General features: G+C 41.1%; 1 protein-coding gene across 2 annotated transcripts in view; it reads right to left on the minus strand.

Annotated features, from left to right (window-relative positions):
• The window catches only part of SH3KBP1 (SH3 domain containing kinase binding protein 1), a 133,145-nt gene that overhangs the window by 35,075 nt on the left and 78,179 nt on the right, over window positions 1-19,891 (minus strand). For both annotated transcript variants that reach the window (XM_056861727.1, XM_056861726.1), the window contains 2 exons: window positions 5,357-5,429; window positions 1,263-1,357 (listed from right to left, as the gene is read on the minus strand). In XM_056861727.1, the coding sequence (XP_056717705.1) occupies window positions 1,263-1,357; window positions 5,357-5,429 (168 nt within the window). The remainder of the gene's footprint in view (window positions 1-1,262; window positions 1,358-5,356; window positions 5,430-19,891) is intronic.

Genomic DNA, 19,891 nt, shown 5'->3' on the forward strand with positions numbered 1-19,891 from the left:
TCCTGCCTACTGTAAATCATTTGCTATATAGAGTTAGAGTAACCTGATTGATTGATTGATTAAATAAATCAAGCATAACTTTATTCATACATGTACATTACATATGTATACACTGTGTGTATGGGTGCACGCAGACATGTATAAAATACAGAGAAACATGGACAGGACAAGCATTTCTTCTTGGTTCTCCAGAGACCCGGCACAGTATAGAACCAGCTCACTGTGGAGCATGGTAAATTCTATGTCAATAAGGTATTTCTTGAATTTGCTATCTCTGTCAAGAAACCTTCTTTTATATGGAAGGAGAGCTAAAGCTTACACTGCCATAGCTGAAGTTAAATCCTACAAATACTATCCAGCTCCATTTAGAATTACTTTTCCTTGCTATCCTGTTTCTTTTCAGTTTTCTAGTGTTGTTATTAAATATTTATAGGGAAGCAGAAGCAGTGGCCTTACATATGATCACTGGACATCACACTTCTGTACTCCTCTTCCAGAAAAGCTGGTTAAGTTGCAAAGGAACACAACATACTGGCAATTATGCCTATGGGGTGATCCACACATTACTGAAGCAGTCCTGGGAGGGGGGTTCTACTGGCCTGCTGTGGAAACACTCAAGTGTATCCCCAAAAATACATGGCTTAGCCAAATAATATCCCTCCCCAGGTAGATAAAATGATGTAGGGGAAAGCAGAACCTCTTTCTCCATCCCCACCACAGTCCTGCTCCAAATCTGGCACCCTACACACAGGAATTGAGGACAACCCACAACAACCTTCCACGAGTTTTCTGCTGGATTCAGCAGATTCAGCAAATTATGCAGAAAAAGTTGTGTGGCTTTTAACATGGAAGGGCATTTTACAAGATACAGTAAGGCCATTTATGCATGGGAGGTTTTGCCTTGGATTTGCCACTCTTTAAATGCACATTTTTCCCATCCAAATTCTAAAAACTCAACAATAAGCCCCCATGCAGAGTTTTGAGAATTCAGATGGGGAAAATGTGCATCTAGAGTGGCAAATCCAAGGCAAAACCTCCCATGCATAAATAGCCCACGTGACCATTTCCCATCTGTATTTTTCTGATGGTACTTCATGCTTTTGAAGTGTATCTCCCATAACACCTCAAACTGTATGTTACAGTCACATACAGACATGCAATTTGAGTGGATAGTCTGAGTATAAGCAAGAGGCAACAGCTATTTTTTATCTGAAAATACATGGCTACTTTAAAGTGCATGGAAGAGAAGAACATTGAATTACCTTATTGACAAGAGTGACAATATCACCTTCTTTGATTGTCAGTTCATCTTCATTCTGTGCTTCATATGGAAATATTACTTTGCAATACTCCTTTACTGCAAGAAGAGGACACAATATAACATTTTATTTCAAAATAATGAGTAAAGCTTACTGAATGGTACTTGCACAACTGCCTCCTCTGCCCACTAAGCCACCCCTCCCAAAATGCTGCCAGGGCCAGGGACTCTCACAAACAGCGTGAGCGGGTATCAGCAAAAATTATCCCCTAACTCTGCCAATGCATTGCTGACCTGCTAGAGTTCCAGAATAGCACCTTTGGAACCAACTCATTGTAATTGCACATAAAAACTTCTGTTATATCGAAATGCTTACCATATAACAAATAGAAAATATCACTTTTGCGCTTGATAAAGTGAGCTCTGACTCAAAAACTCACACTGGAACAAATTATATTGGGCTTTAAAGTGCCATGGGACTTTTGTCTATCACTTTTTGTGAAACTCAAGGAGGTTATGTAAACTTTAGTCAAACAGAAGGGTTGGGCTACAGCCGGATGGGGATATAGGTGGGCTCCATGCACATGTTAAGTAGCAAGTGGGAGAAGAAGAGTTGGTTTTTATATGCCAACTTTCTCTACCATTAAAGGAAGAATCAAACCAGCTTAGAGAGAACTCTAGAGCACTGTGACTAGCCCAAGGTCACCCAGCTGGGTTCATGTGGAGGAGTGGGGAATCAAATCCGGTTCTCTGGATTAGAGTCCACCGCTCCAAACCACCACTCTTAACCACTACACCACACTGGCTCTCAATGGGGTTTGTTATAGCCTTTGTAAAGCAATGGGGCTTGTTATAGCCTTTGTAGAGCATATGGTGGTACCCAGTGTACCCACTGACTGAAATGTAAAAAATATATTCCTATGAATGTTAATAAAAATCCTTCCTATACTGTAACCCTACTTCCTCACTAGCCCTGCAATGATTATATCAGAATCACATTGATCAAGCAAGCACATTCAGTTTCTTTTAAAGATATGGCATCTCAGCTCTTATTGTTTTTAGAAAATGCAAGCATATTACCACTGAAATACTGTCCAGAAAAAGCAATTATGCTCCTTAAACCAAGTATTGCTAAGAGATTAGCCATTATGATACAAGAATATAAGCATCACAATTTAATGCCAAACAGCAGTTACAGCCTCAAGACACACCAGGAGCATACCATTCTATTAGTGAATATATGATATATACATGACATCACATTAATATACACATTAATATAGCATGTATTAATATGAATATTATATATTGTATAATATATACATATTAACACATCATAGTAATGTAACATATTAATGCACAGCAGCCTACACAAGAGGCAATTACTATAATTATAACTGACCATTTTTTTCATAACAGTACACGAGGCTAGATCCCAGTTCTTATATTTTTAGTCAAAAGGATAAAAGCTTTTCTGACTGACTTTAGGAAAGCAATTGTTATGCAGTGTCAGTACTTTGGTGTCCGTATCCTAGATACAGGCCTGATTTAAAACCTAATAATAGTCTAATATTATGTACCCATCTTTACCTTGCTTGTATTCCCAAGAAGTAGTTCCTCTGTATCTGACAAATTCAATTTGCAAATAGTTTTCCTGTTCTTCTAATACACTACACTTTTTTTCCACCAAATTTTCTTTGGCTGCTTTGTGATACTCATGGAAGATCTTCTATATTCGCAGCGCTCTGAAAACTGTTCTCCTTCTTTGCATGTTCTCCATTATCTTTGGTCAAACTGGATTGAAACATTCTGCTTGCTGGGGGTTGGTAGAAGAAGTGGGCTGACAAGCTTCAAGATTGTGGGGTTTGAAAACTGCAGCTAAACTCTCACCCTTTGCCATTTCCCTATCAAAATATCCCACATTCTCTGTTGAGGCTTAAAGCAGTCCAAGAGGACCACAGAAATGGGAGAAATTGAATGGTGGGAAAGAGGATAGCTGTCTCTCCTCCTCTAGCACCATGACTCCAATCCATACAGGGTTCTTCCACAACTGCTCTTCGGGGCCAAATTACACATTGGGAGTGTTTACAGAACACTTCCCCTATTTTAACCCTCAGAGCTCCCAAAGCAAGTCTGATAGATCCTTTTCTAATGTGATAATAGAATTCGATCTACTTACTACAGCTATTAGAATTTAGAGAGTAGAAAAGCTTTAGTAGTTTGGAGTTGGATTCCAACCTTTCCATGAACAGAGCAAGTCTGCATAAGAACTTTCCCACTGTACTCCATAAAAAGCTACTTCTGATAGTGAGGGATCCTCATGGCATCAGGGGGTATGGCACAAGAGCAGCAGCAATGAGGGGAATTTGCAGAAATCTTCTCCATTCTCTTTTCTCTGTTTGGGATAACTTGCTCTAATCGCTCAAGAGTGAACAGAATGATTTCTGTCAATTTGCTTTCTTGCTGTAGTTCCCACAATAAAGTCCAAGCTATCCCTGAAAGTGGATTTTTCAGAGGGGTACAGGGGATTCATACTGGAAGTATAAGGCAGCAGAGTTGTGCCATTTCTAGAATGAAAGAACCCAACCCTGTAACTTCTTATAATATACATGAGAGACAAGAACAAATGATAAAGAAAGGAGGAAATAAATTAACTGATCTACTTGGTCAGTTTCAGCATTGTTTTTGTGTGTGTGTGTGTGTGCAAAGAACACATATATATGTATGTTTTAAGTTGGTGAAGATTTAAATAAAAAAAAGATTCTCTCCCCACCCCACATCTCAAGCTATCCAGCCTGTTAGCAGCTGACTGCTAGTTCTCTTCCCCAATCAACCAAGGCAAAAGAGCAGTGTGAGTGTGTTTGTATGTGCATGTGCAAAGCTCATGTATGAGCTATTGGAAGGATTTCGAATTAAAAAAAAAACCATCAAGAATGTGTGTTTCTAGCAGCCAACCCTTTTCTACTTATTTTTCATAATGCTTTATTTGGATTGTGAAGGTGGGGGGAATATCACCCTATACTTTAAAATAAACTTCAACCTGAAACTTCCAATGTTTTATAAACAAATCCCACTTTTAAAAATTGTAGTCTTCTTTTGTCTTTACTCTAGCAAACCTAGGTAACTTCATCATACAACAGACCACAGAGAATCATAACATCCCCTTTTCTCAATACAAGGTATTTGAGACCAGCTATTAAAGAAGACTAGATGTTGGTTTTCAGCATTTGTCCTTATTTGCTATAACTATGCCTAAACATTTAAAGATGATTAAGCAAGATAGGAACTGTCTAAGGCATTGGAGTATAAGGTTTCTTCATTCTCCTTCCCAGGAAAAGAAATCGCTCAGCGAGAGAAAGGTCTCTCCTTGTGAAGAACTCTCTTCTTTAACAGTATACTGTAATTACATAGTGCAATCCTAAACAGAGTTATAATATTAATCAAGGTTACTGAGCTTAGAAGAGTGCACCTTTGTATAGGGCTGCACCATCAATCTCCTAGCCGCGCAAAGAAATAATCCTGCTTCCAAACACAAGGGAGGACTGGGGCTATTAATGGTAAAGTTGTATAAACCGGACTGAAGCATAAGAATCTGATGTCAACTAGATACTAACAAGTATTTTTTCTTTCTAGGAGGTAAGGAAACCTAATTATAGGGTTCAACCATTTTTAAACACACACTAATTCATAGTACTGGAAATGCATACTACTATTTTTACTTCTGGGAGACCACTGTCTGACAGTATTTACTCAGAAAAACAAAGACAAAATATTAAATATATATTTCTGAGATGCATGTGCAAGAGGATTTTTAAAAAACAACAACAGAAGAACAGCCAACAAATTGGATTTCTTTAGGAGCTGAAAGTGCAATATAATCCAATATTCTGTGTGAGAAAGTAGTGAATAAAAGGATAATTCAATTGTTAAAGTCTGTGAAACAAAATGCCTAGACATTTTTAGCACAAAGCCCTATGGTATATTCACTTGGTTATTTTTTAAATTAGAACACTGCTAAAAAATGAAAGTACTCCCAAATTTCCCATGCTGACCAACTACTCTGAGTACAAGGAGAAATAAAATATTAGCAAGACTTACTCTTTGTTCTGCTGTCCAATTCTATTTTCGACGGCTCCTGAATTGTAGCTGTAGTTATTCTTTTTCCAACCGTCTGCAAACATATAAGTGATTCCTCTTAGTCTCTTTTCTCTCACTGTCTTAAAATTGGTAGTAAGCAAAATATCACCATTAATGTATTTGCTTCTCTACGAGAACAAATGGTCAATTTTAAAAAACCACCTTATTAAGAAGTGGAAGGGTTCACCTGCTCCTTACCTGCCACAGTCCCTTCGGAGTTTAAATGGTTAGTTAATTGACCTGTTGTGCCTTATAGTTACATACCTGTTTGCTAAAAGGCAGTTCTCCTTTCTATATTGTCATATAAAATATCGCAAATTGTCTTTGAACTCTCATTAATTGTATTTACAGTTATACAAGCATAGGTACAAACAGGAATATACTATATAACCCTGTAAAAATTTGACTACCTAAATGGTGCAATTATTCCATAATAATTTAACTTGGTGGTTAAAAAAACCCTCTGAGGGTTGATAATTTGACAAAAGAAACAGCCTTCTATGACAAAATGCAGGCCAGATCAGGCCCTTTGAGGGCTGTTATCACACCTGTGATCTGAGGTAGCCACCACCTCCCACTCCCGATTCTGAGCTGCGGGGGCCTTCCGATCTTGCTGGCTGGGACCTCCACATGGAAATCCAAGCCTGCAAGCAGCGGGGAGCAGAAGGGGGGGGCTCCAGTCCAGAACTTGGGTTGCACTCCCCCCCCACTCCCGAAGTTGGGGGCTGCTGGGGAGGGCAATGAGGCTGGTGAGCCTGCTGTGGGTTGGTACACATGGCCCAGCCTGACCAAATGACATTTATGTCATATCTGGCCCTCGTAACAAATGAGTTCTGGAACTTTTCAGTTTAGAAAAAAAGACATCTGAAAGGAGACATGAGAGATGTTCATAAAATTATGCATGGGATGGGGAAAGTGAATAGAACAGAATTCGGGGACCTCCAATGGTTGTTAGGCAATAGATTCCAGATAGACAAAAGGAAATGCTTTACTCAACAAGTTGGGAATTCATTGCCAGTGGATGCAGTTATAGCCACAAGCATGGAGATTAGAGAGATTAATAGAGGATAAGTCCATCAATGGCTATGAGCCATGGTGACCAAAAGGAACCTCCTTATCCAAAGGCAACAAACCTCTGAATACCAGTATCGGGGAAAAGCCTTGGTCTTTGTATCCTGTTTACTGGGTCTCCAGGGCATCTGCTTGGCAGCTGTGTTGCTGAACTAGATACACCACTGGTCTGATCTAACAGGGCTGTTCTTATGTTCTTAACATTGAGCAGTGAATATGTGGAAGTCAGTGATATTGACAGCATCTAGTTGATGCAATAAAAAGTATGGTAGGGTGAGGGAGTTTTATGGCTGCGTAGCGAAGATCATTTCAACTGCTACTTTTATAATACAGGCTAAGAGCTGTTGAACAGGGAGATGTAGTATTAAGCAATTTTTGCCTTCTTAAGAAAGCAGAAGATATTAACCAGAAGCATACTGGAAGCACAAGACAGTAACCTTTTTGCTGAAAAAGGAAAACAGAGGCAATAGAGAATACCAGTGCCCTCTGGGGGGGGATTACCCAGGGAGGCATTAAGAGGCAAGGGGGCAGCAGGGGGACACTAGAGGTGGGCCCCTTTAACTGTGTTGTCAGATAGGTAGGGGGCGGTGGGGTTGAGTCTGTGGAACCAAGGGGGCGGTGACCCAAAAAGTTTGGAAACTACTGGTTTAGAAGGATGTAACTCTGCTTTGGATTACACTGTAAAGGTTCCCAGACATCATTAAGAAATCCCAGGACGATAGTCCAAAATTTGTGGCGTACAGGGCAGATCTGCCATAGAAATATATTTAATTAATTAACTCAAAAGGTTGGATACAAAAGCACATTTTCGTCTGGTAGACAGGTTATATGAAAGGTGAAACAGCTAATTAATGTTTGAGGGGGCACATGTCTGAACCATGTGAATTAAATTTAGTGTCCTTTAAATGACTGCCATCTCTGAGAATCGTTTCCCTATGTTCTTTGGGAACATCTCAAAGAACATCGGGAAAGGTACATCTCAGGCTACAAGTATCAGTCTTCTTTTTGCAGATAAAATAGAATACACACAAACTTCCATATTTTAGCTCAACCACATTTACAGTGCAATCCTATGCAGCTACTCAAGTCTAAGTCCATTGAAATGAATGAGCTTAGATTGGAGCAACTCTACTTAGAATTGCACTGTTATTTAATATTTCAAATCTCTCACAAAAGAAAGACCAACTTATCACTGTTTTTTCTTTTAAACATGTTTTTGAAAAGTGGTTACCTTTCCATTTTAACCAAAGAATACATGCATGTTGGTTCTTTAAATCACCCTGTCATTTAAACATGTCAAAATACGACACATCAAGGATTTTTCAACTCTGCCTGAATATGTACAAATGATAAAATAGCATGAAAAATGGAATTAAGGGGGATTTTTCTCAGTGGAGCTTTTTCATCCTCCACCCACCGTATTTTATTGGGAAAATTTGCAGCATCATGAACTGTATAACCAACAGTGTTCTGGGGCAAAATTTACCTCCGTTGCACTTTTTTTGGAAGAATGGATAGAGGAGACCTCTACATTTTTCTCCCTTTTAGGATATTTTCACCTGCACATTAGTAAACAATGTGCTCAAAATACAGCGACTTACAGTTTTCTTTCAGAAAGCTGCTTGGACACACACACACAAACAGAAGAGCAATATGACCAGAATATGAATATTGGAAACAATACCCATATCAGTATGTCTTGGTAACAGATCATTACGCCTCTGTGGTTTACACTGACATAAAAGGTCACTAATTAATCATATGCAAGATGACACTTGTTGTCGTCATTCTGTTTTGGGTATGACAATTACGCAAAAAAGAGAAAGCAGCACAAATTTCTTGCTTCCTGTTTCACATCTTTATCTTGTCCAAAGTGAATCTTTTTTGCAGCCACTTCAAATGGGGAGGTATAGAAATTCTGTTTCAGACAAGATGAGAAATATAGAAAGAAAAAGACTATGGTTTTTGCTCTTCCAGCAACTATTGCTGAAAGACTATTGCTCTTCCAGCAACACGATCACACTTCTTTCCTTCAAGCTCCCTTGACCAAAAGGTCTTCAGCAGTAAAAGAGAAGCCTTTATTTCTTTAAGGAAAATATGGTGGATAGATACTTGGCTACTGCCAATGAACACAATCACACTTCAAACTACTCAGAATAAGTTGTTCTGAACATCCATTTTTAAGGCACTTGTTCTAGTGAATTTACTAGCTACTGGTGAATTTATCATAAGTGCATATTGTTTCTCCAGGGTCCTCAGATTTTGATATTTTTGGATCTTGTTTTAATAGGGCATATGCACACAAAAAACAAATATCTGAAGGCTCAAACTGAATGATCAATATCTCAAATAAAATAGGGGAATCAACTGTGTGATTAAAGTCTTCATTAAAGGACAAAGGGAGAATTGCTTCTGATTGCCCACACGGGAATAGGGTAGACATGAAAGGGGATTCTAAAGTAAAGTGGGATAGCCACCTAAGGATGCCCAAGGGCACATGCCAGGCAAGTCGAAAGAGAGAGACAGGGTGGAGGTGTTTCTATGCTAATGCTAGAAGCCTCCAAGCGAAAATAGGGAAGTTAGAGTGCATTGTTTTAAGGGAAAGCATAGATATAGTGAACATTACAGAAACCTGGTGGAAGGGAGAGAACCATTGGGATACGGTCATTCCTGAATACAAACTCCATAGAAATGACAGGGAAGGCATATTGGATGGGGTGTTGCTATGTATATCAAGGAAGGCATAGAGTCTAATAAACTAGAAACCATAAAAGGGCAGGCTCATCCACAGAATCCTTGTGGGTGATGATTCCAGGCCACAAAGGTAATTTAGTACTGGGGATGTTCTATCGTCCCCCTGACCAAAGGGCTCAGGGTGATCTAGAGATGGACAATGAATTAAGGGAAGTATCCAAAGTTGATTAAGCAGTAATAATGGGAGACTTTAACCACACTCATGTTGACTGGATAAATGCATGCTCCAGTCAAGCCAAAGTGATAACATTTCTAAACATCCTCAATGACTGCGCCCTCGAACAGTGGGTCATGGACCCAACCAGAGGGTAGGCAATCTTGGACTTAATAGTCTGTGGTGCTGCCAGCGACTTAGTGCGGGATGTGGATGTAATTGAGCCAATAGGCATTAGTGACCACAATGGCATCAAATTTAATTTACATGTATGTGGGAAAGGGCCTGGGAAATCTCACACAATTACCTTTGACTTTAAAACAGGGAACTACTCTAACATGAGAAACCTGGTAGAAAAGGAAGTTGAAAAGAAAAATTACGAAGGGTAAATTGCTGCCATTGACAACTACTCTTTGAGCGAGGTTCTCCAACCAGTTCTCTATCCACCTAACTATACTAGGGTCCACTCCACAGTTCTCTAGTTTACCCATCAGGATATCATGGGGAACCCTGTCAAAAGCCTGAATGAAATCCAAGTAAACAACATCAACTGCATTCCCTCAATCCAGTACGCTTGTCACTCAATCGAAGAAGGAAACAAGGTTGGTCTGGCAGGACCTGTTGTGGACAAATCCATGCTGACTTCCCCAGATCACCAAGTCATCCTTCAGATGCTCACAGATTGATCTCTTTAATATCTGCTCCCGTATCTTCCCTGGGATAGGGGTCAAACTAGCCTGTAGTTGCCTGGCCTGTGGTTGCCTGGGTCATCCCTCCTCCCTTTTTTTAACATTCGGATAACGTTCACTCTCCTCCAATCTTGTGGCACATCTCCCATCCTCCTGGAGGTTTGGAAGATGATGGACAAAGGCTCTGTAAGCTCTCTAGAAAGTTATTTGAACATTCTCGAGTTCATATTGTCTGGCCCGGGGGATCTGAACTCATCCAGCGCAGCCAGATGTTTCTCAACTACCTTTCTGTTCATGTCAACCAACACCTGAAGCCTCCTTTGGCTCCTTTAGACCTGGCCCTTCCAGGTGGGCCTCTGCAGTTTGATTGCCTTAATTTAAATTCCTACATTGGTTGTCTCCTTCCCCTTGTGGTATTAGTTTAAAGTCCTCCTGATGAATCTCTCCAGGTTTCTTCCAAAAACATTCTTCCCCAACCTTGAAAGGTGAATTCCATCCCGTGCTAATAGATCATCATCCAGAAAACCTAGCCCGTGGTCCCAGAATCCAAACTGCTCCGGCCAGCACCACCAACGCAGCCATTGGTTCACCTCCATTGTCTTTTGTTCCTGTTGCATTCCCCTTCCTGACAGGAAGGATTGAAGAGACCACCACCAAGGCCCCCATTCTCTTCAGCTTCCTCCCAAGAGCTTCATAGTCAGCTTTAATGTTTTCAGTGGTGTTCATAGCTGTATTGTTGGTTCCCACATGAACCATCACAAATGGGTAATGATCTCTAGGTTTTACCAGTTTTGGTATCTGGTCTATAGTATCTTTAATTTTTGTACCTGGCAAGCAACACACCTCTTGGGCCATGGGGTCAGGCCTGGACACATGACGTTCCATATCCCTCAGCAGGGAGTCACCTACAACCAACACTTTCCTTTTCCTTCCAGTGCCAGCTCTTCATGTCCCCCTGTCCCCCTCCCTCTGTCTTCCTTGTGCTTGTGTTTCTTCCACTGGCAGTGTTTCTGGCTCTTCCACCACTGTAAGGGCCTGGAATTGATTCCTGAGTTCTAATGGCGCTGAGTGCTGTCTCACTCAATGCCTATGGGGATGTGTTGCAGAGCTCTGAGGAGTCTTGTTAGGGCAGGCAACCATACTGTTGTCCCTTTGAATCATTTCTCCTTCCCTATGCAGGGCCTTAAGGCTTCTGTTAATAAAATCCTCCCCTTCCTTGATGTCACAGAGAGTAGCAACCCTTTCCTCCAGGCTCCGAACCTTGTACTGTAAAAGCTTTATCAACTTACACTTCTGACAGGTGAAGTCCATCTTGTCCTCAGGGTGGAAAACAAACATGGTACGCTTCCTGCAGGTGACTGGGAATGGTCCTGGAGCATCCATCATCACCCTCATAGTAAATTATTTCACTCTAGAAAGACTTTGGTGTGTTGGTCTCACCTGAAACTAACAGACCTAAGCACTGTCTACTGAAGGCAAAAGGAGTGGCAAAAACACCAATGTAAAGGCCTCTTAACTACTTACATAGTCTATATATTATATTCATGAGCGCTTGTCCCATTGATAGTCACTTGTGGACATCGTTCACACAGGCCAACACACAAAAACTTTGCAACAGATGACAGCAATGAAGATTAGAGCAACTAGCTGCTAAAAACACAAGTGACTGTGGACCAATAGCTCTGTACAAGTTCCTTTTGAAGACAGAGAGGAACAGCCTTTCCTGCTCACAAGCAGCAGGTCAGAGCAACACTAATAATAAAACTTTTAAAAGGTAAAGGTAGTCCCCTGAGCAAGCACTGGGTCATTACTGACCCATGGGGTGCTTTGCCATTGCCTTCCCTAGTCGTACTCATTTTACCAACCTCAGAAGGTTGGAAGGCTGATCAAACCTGAAAAGGCTACTTGAAACTGACTTCCGTCAGGATTGAACTCAGGTTGTGAACAGAGCTTTGACTGCAGTACTGGCCCAGGTTATTGTCAGACACACACACACCCCATCCTATCTGTATTGGAAGCTAAGCTTGTGTAGTGGTTAAAATGTCAGATTAGGATCTGGGAAATCCAGGTTCAAATCCCCAGCCTGCCATGGAAGCTTCCTGGATGACCTTGGGCCAGTCACACACTCTCAGCCTAATTTACCTCACAGGTTTGTTGTGAGGATAAAATAGAGAAGGGAAAACTGTGTAAGCCACTTTCAGTCCCCCTTGAGAAAGGCGGGATATAAATAAAGTTATTAAACAAATGTTCTAACTTCTGTTCCTTATTTGTTACCACTAAAGCAGATTACCATTCTATTATCATGCGTAAAGGGTAGAGCAGTGGACTCTAATCTAAAGAACCAGGTTCAATTCCCCACTCCTCTATATGAAGGCTGCTGGGTGACCTTGGGCCAGTCACAGTTCTCTCAGAACTCTCAGCCCATGCGAAGCCCTGTAAAAGTTTTTTATTGTTGGTCTGGGACCCTATTAAACATTTCGATACCCATGCAAAGCCAGGCAATGGAAAACCGCCTCTGAACTTCTCTTGCCTTGAAAACTCTATGGGGTTGCCATAAATCAGCTGTGAATTGACGGCAAACACACATACAAAGGGTGGGTGGGGGGAAATGATCTTTTTACTATTATGGGGAAATATAACCGCCCCCTTCTGTTAAGAAAGATTTGCTGCTATACTACTATTAAATACATTGTAAGTTGCCAACCAGGATGGATGACGAGTTGAGACTGAAAAATAAAGCGGTGGGGGAGAAAAATTAGAAATGGGAATAGACAAATGGCACCTTGTGAAAAGAAGACAGCAAAATGAAGGAGGAGAAAAGTGTAGAAAAGAGTTAGAGAAATGTAGGAAAAGACAACAAAAGTGGTTCCCCCCCCCCCATTTTGCTACCACACACTAACAAGGCTGCCCCTTTGCAAGACCCGGCTGTGCAGGAGCTGGGTAGAACTAAAGAAAGATGGGACCCCTAAACCTTGTTAGGAGGCTGCATTGTGGCAATGATGATAGCTTGTCCTGGCTGGTCTTGCCCAGCGGTGGCTTGGCTGATGGGTTTAACAGGCTCTGATCGGCAAATGGTTTCCCTCAGCCTCGTATGAAACTTTGCAGAAAGGCCAAGAAGACACCAGAGTCAGACACTGCTGCTCTTTGTGGTGCTCTGCCTTCCCTGCGCCCTGAGTGGCTGCAGCCAGAACTGCATCAGGATTTTTTTTTTTAAATGCATTCAATGAATACCGCATGACGTTGGCTTCAGGGGCCCTGCAACTGACTTGGGCCCCCTGAATGTTGTCCCCCCCACTCTTGGTGGCCCTATCTGGTTCACAGAGGTGGGGCTTGTAGTGGGAGAGTCATCTCAGATGAGTTGACCCCCACCCCCCCGGTATATAAGACTCTATCTAGCCTGCTCCAGTTCAAAGCCCTACCGCCCCTTTCATATCCATGCTACTGCTCAGCATCTCTGTGGCCTGGGTAGCTTCTCTCAGGGATGTTCTGAAAGTAGGGTTGCCAACCTCCAGGTAGTAAACAATTCCAATTGAGACTGGGTTGTTTTTATGTAACCAAAACCAAACCAAAATTCATCTCTATTGTGTTGAGATACACACGATTTGCCCCGCAGGGCTTAACACCCAAATGATAAAGAGTTAGCTGATGTTGTGTTATAGCTCACACAATTAGCCTCACAAGGCTGAAAGCCAATAATAACAACCTGAAAAAATATTATACATTTACAATGGCCACTAGGGCTTATTACATTGCATAAATACAAAGTGTATCAATACATAGTGTATCCAAATGATCACGAAGAAAAGGTAGTCAAAGCTGGAGTCAATGACCAGGTCCAAGGCGGGCTAGCAAGGACGCGTTTCGAAATCTTCATCAGCTAACTGACCCGACGAAATTTTAAAGGGACTACTTTAAATTAGTTCATTCTATTCATGTGCAGTGAGCATCTAAAGTTAATAAGGATATTAACAGAGCCTGACAGCTAAACACCGAGTTATGAGAACACATATTATTAAACACATATTATCACCAATTATAACAGTTCTAAGGTTAATGGTATGAAATAGACAAGACTAGCTTACCCACTGCTTCAATGTATCAGGAACCGCATCAGCAGAACTTCATTATGGTATAAAAAAGGCATATCAAGCACAGGACGTCCAAAAAATTCTAAACTGTCAAGAGAGACGCTTCATCTTTCTCTTTAAAACGTTAGCCCCTAGTGGCTTAAACACTGATTTCGACCTGTCCTGTTTTTTATAATCATCCTGTCACTTTAACAATTCTTCCTTCTGCTACACCTAGCCCACAGCTGAAGGTATTTCAGTGCACAGTCAAAGTTACTTTTCACTCCGAAGAAATCTTTGCAACCATATGGATGCATTCGATTTATTCCATTGGAGCTCTTGCCTAAAGAATTTTTGGTTTATTTGGTAAGATTTCTTTACATTATTTCCTTATGCATTGTTCACTTTTGAAGTTAGATCTATAATGTTTGGTTTTGTTACACTCTAGAAGGGCTTACCTTAATGAAATTCTGCTGATGCGGTTCCTGATACACTGACTCCAGCTTTGATCATTTGATCATTTGGATACACTATGTATTGATACACTTTGTATGTATGCAATGTAATAAGCCCTAGTGGCCATTGTAAATGTATAATATTTTTTCAGGTTGTTATTATTGGCTTTCAGCCTCTCAAAAAAACCTCCCACCAGTGGTGAAGAAAGACCTGGCAACCCTATCTGAAAGAGGACAGTTCCTACTACTACTGACTTACACTGCTTCTCAGCTGCTTTGCTGGTATTGTGTGCTGATGTCTACTGAGTAAACTGCCACCACCTGGGCAGCTCCACAGTCAAACTCAGGTAACCTCTCTACAGGCAGCAGCAGTGCCCAGCCAGGTCCAGCTGATACTCTGCCATTCTGTCTCTTCAGGGTCATCTATGTCTGGAGCCCAGAAGATACTTTATTTCTCTGGTTAAAAAAAACAAAAACAACGTTTCTTCCTTCTTCCAAAATTGTCTGGGAGAAAAAGATTTTTGAGTTTCAGTTTGCTAATCCTGCCATTACTGCTTATGTTAAGACATTCAAAATGCTTCAGTTCAGAAGTTTTTATTGGGATTACTGTATATAAATGGCATGCAGTAAGTCAAATGCAATGGTTTTGATAAAGAGGACATAGTCATAACAAATAGAGCAAATTACATTAGAATCACTGATGAACATTTTGTAAATTACAAAATTAAACGAATATTAGGCCTCTCTATTATGCATCCCTCTGTTCCATGATAAATTAAAAACAAACAAAACAAACCCCTGAATTAAATGATAATTTTTACAAATATGGAATTCAAAACCTTTCATGTCTCCATTTTTTCTTTCAGCTATAAAAAACTCTTTTGGGTTCTTTTGCCATGCCATTTAGACTAATGTAGAATTATTATTTTTATCGCCATTAAGTCGCAGCTGACTTGTGGTGACCCCTTAGGGTTTTCAAGACAAGACATTCAGTGGTTTGCCACTGCCTGCCTGTGTAGCAACCCTAACAACAACAACAATAATCATTATCATCATATTTTTAGGCTGCTCTATCCCAACAAGTTGGGTTCAGAGTGGCGTACAACATTATTACACAATTAAAACCAATACAGTATACAAGTTAAGCTAAAATATTAATTAAAATTGACAGTGCCTTTCATTTATAGCATCCAAACAATAGAGGAAGAAGAGGGGGAAGGAAGAGAAGGGACTCCCTAGGCTTCCCTGGCGGTCTCCCATCAAAGCACTAACTGTCATGACCTTCTTTGCCCAGCCCAGTGGCTCTGAGTCCTTGGGAAAAGAGACCGAGGAGGACCAGAGAGGGCCCAACACTGCAGAGGTGCCTGCTGATGACGTTCCAGCAGAGCCAGAGGCCTCCCAAGCCAGTGCCTGCAAGGGAGACTTCACCACTGGCCCCTGGAATAACCACCAGGCTTTTGCCAGGCAGAATGCGAACCTGGGCCCATAGTCCCCCAGAGGATGCTCCCACTCTGCAGGAATGGCAGTGGCAGAAGGCCTGGGCCACGGTGGCCCAAAGGAAGTAAAGTACTTTAGGCTGCATGCAATCCCATCCCAGAACCAAAGAATGAGAACAACAATTCTTTGCAGGATCCCTTGCTTTAAGCACAGTGCAGCAGGAGCTCAGCACCTGCCAGCAGGGCAGTTGAGCCCTGATTACTTCCCAGGCCATTCAGGCTGAGGCTTGGGAAGGCTGCCTTGCTGTATCAACTTGTCCACTAAGCACAAGCTCCAATTCCCTGCCTCCAACTCCTGTCAATGCTCTCAAGATTCACTATCTAGACCCGAGGGCACTGCTTCCAAGGAGACCAAACTGGGCCTACCTGCAGCGTGTAGGACATGAACCAGGGTTGACCCTGCTTAGCTTCCAAGATCTGATGAGATCAGGCTAGCCTAGGCTATTCAGGTTAGGGTGTAGAATGATTAGTGTGCTATAAACATAATACCTGACATTTTAAATCAAACCTATACTATTTTATATCTCACTGTAGTTTATAAAATGGGGTCTGGCTTTTGTGTACTGTTGTACAGAAAACAGATCAAGAATCTTAAAAGACATGACAGTAGCAGCCACACTACTTTATTCATATGCCTGTCCCAGTCACACATAAAGTGGTAGAAAGACTGATGTTACATCATAAGTGATGCACAGGTGAACAATATTGCTTCCCTGTTGCTGCCTTGCTTCGGGTGGTTTTTGTTCAGCCTAACTCATTTCCAGTATCAGAGCCAGGCAGGGAGGGCAGAGTGCTGAGAGATAAGGTGAAAGGGGCAGGATTTTGTCTCCTCATTTACAGAACAAACCAGAGGAAGGCTACCTAAAAAGGTGCAAGCACTGGGTCATTCCTCACCCATGGGGTGACGTCACATCCCGACGTTTATCAGTCAGGCTTTGTTTACGGGGTGGTTTGCCAGTGCCTTCTCCAGTCATCTTCCCTTTACCCCCAGCAAGCTGGGTACTCATTTTACCAACCCCGGAAGGATGGAAGGCTGAGTCAACCTTGAGCTGGCTACCTGAAACCAACTTCCATCGGTATCGAACTCAGGTTGTGAGCAGAGCTTGGACTGCAGTACTGCAGCTTACCACTCTGCGCCACAGGGCTCCTGAAGCTACCTACCTGTCTCTATAAACATCAGAAATCAAACACCTCGCTTGTTTGTTGTTGTTCTATGTTATTCTTGCACTGTTTTAAATATATTATATATTCATTCATTCTGATATTTCTGGTTATCTTCAGATGTCACAAACAAACCACACAAATACAACTTGCTTGCTTTCCCTCCCCCACACACATGGTGGAATGACTTATTTGCCCAGAAACCCATATCTGGACATCACAGTAAACTGGATTCTGGAGCTTCTAAAATCAGAAATCTTTCAAAAACACTCTGGCCAAATGACAAGGCATTGCTTCAGGGTGTAGGAGGTGAAGAAACCTTGCTATACCAACCCTTTCCATACTTAATCAATACAGTGGGGATTGACTTAATCCCTAAAGTAGTAAATGAAATTTTTCTGCAGAAAGAGATCTGAAATTGAATATCATGTGTGAAACTTCTACATTTATTACACAAATGGCCATTAACTATAATATAACTATAGTAAGCCATTAACTAGTTCCTTGATCCAATCAGTGCCACAACCATTGTTCTATCAGGACTTTAGTTTATTAGTCATTATTCAGCCTAACACTGATTCCATTGTGTCAGTGTGGTTTGAAGAAACCAGCAGTGCTGTCACCAGGATGCTGATGACACTGAAATTCAAGGCCAATATAAAACATAGGGGAGAAGACAGACTTCCAGAGAATACAATCAGTTAGCTTCCACAGGGCATAAAATGGATTCTATGAGCACTAACTTCTTACTATCTAGGTATGGATCTAATGCAAAGTTGCCCCTCATTTTCACTTTCCGGCAGTCCAGAAAGATGTGGTTGATGGTATTAGAAGTCACTGAAAGCTCTAGAAGGGTCAATAAGGACATATTCCCTCACCTATCTCCCAGGAAAGGTCATCCTCCAACACAGCTATATTTCTCTGTGAGTCACATCTTCCTTTTAAAATGCAAGACTATACAAACACCAGCTATAACAAACATTGAATCAAGAAAGCTGCCTATAGTGTTAAGTAGACCTAAATACTACGAAAAACAGGCAGTGTTTGCCTTCATTCTAAACTAGGTAATTGGGGCTCAGAGCATCAGCTGAGTTCAGCAGAATGTCAGTATCCTGGAGTCTCTTTTTAAGCTGTGACTTTACTGTCCTAAGACTTATCTACGACAAAGTACATCTTTTTAAAAAGGCCTTTAACACCATATACTCAAGTAGTTGTAGAACATAGTTCCAGAAGAGATGCATTCTATGTTATGGCACTGACATTCTCTTACACACCCAACAATGTTTCAATAATCACATTTGTTACCTCTTTTTATCTTCTCAAAATCCATATTTATTTTTCATATTTCTAAACCATTCAGAGGCAATTAAGTTAGCATGTCCAATTCATTCATGGATAAAAAATTTATTTTTAAAAATTGTAAGAAACAATTCTCAGCAAATTTATTTTACTTAAAACATTTATATGCTGCCTTCCCACCCAAATAGGGTACCCAAGGTGGCGAACACTCTATAGGAACAATTCAAACATATCAATTGGCGTATTTATTTTTCTCATTTTAGTATGGTTCCAAGTTTGCTACTGCAAAATGGACTCTCTATGGTTTTTCCAGAATGGCTTTTGATACTTCAATAACTGGAAGCACCATCTTCACCAGTACTGCCTATAGCCCACCAGTTAAGAGCCTCTTCTGAAGCTGTACCCATGCTTGCAGAGGTGAGATGGGTGGCAATCAAGGGCTTTTTCAATGGTGGTGCCTCACCTCTGGAGTGCTCCCCTATGAGCCTTGCCTGGCATTTAACTTGTTATCCTTTAGGTGCCGGGCTAAACCCTTCCTTTTAACGGAGGCTTTTAACTAAGGGGTTTACATCTTTTATAAAACATATTTTACCTTCTGCCCTAGCCTGAAGACATACCTACATCATTTTAGACAGCTTGATGTGTTATAGTGTTTTCATGTCCTGACTTGTATTTAATGGCTTGTTTTGTTTTTAATGGCTATGGCTTAATAGTTTTGTTTTATTGTTTTAATTGTAAGTTGACTTCAACAGGTCTGTAGAATTTTCCAAATAAACAACTGTGGATGTTTTCTTTGTCATTACATTGCAGAAGTACATTGAAGTGCCAAACTATACTTTATGTTGGGGATCTGTAATCAGATTCTCAATGTATAGCTTAGCTTTAAAAAACAATTGTAGGAGCTCCCAAGGGGATGACGATGTTGAAAGGGGTGTTAATTCTTATCCCAGTCAAAACTGGCTATTGGTTACTTTTACTTTGGTACAAAAAAAAGAGGTTCATCTTTTTACTCTATCAGGGCTAAAAGTAGCAGGGCTAATGGTGGTTTCAATAACAAGAAATATCTGGGGAGAGGGATGAACCATAGTTTCCGCAGCACCAACCCATGTCTCCCTTCTCCATTTGTCTCTTAAGGATAAACCACATGCTGGGGGAATCCCAAGTGCCCAACAGAACATGTAGTTTGCCTTATTAGTACTGTATCAGTACTACAGTTTTGAGTTTGGAGACGGGGTATATTTGTGACAAGAACTGTGAGCTGGTGAAGCACCTTTGCATGCAGAGTGTCACTATACAAACTGCTGTGGGAGTGTGATTGCCTTCACTTGTAAAGACAGCAAACATCACAAA

Source organism: Euleptes europaea, chromosome 16 (assembly GCF_029931775.1).
Source record: "Euleptes europaea isolate rEulEur1 chromosome 16, rEulEur1.hap1, whole genome shotgun sequence".
Classification (NCBI taxonomy): Eukaryota; Metazoa; Chordata; class Lepidosauria; order Squamata; family Sphaerodactylidae; genus Euleptes; species Euleptes europaea.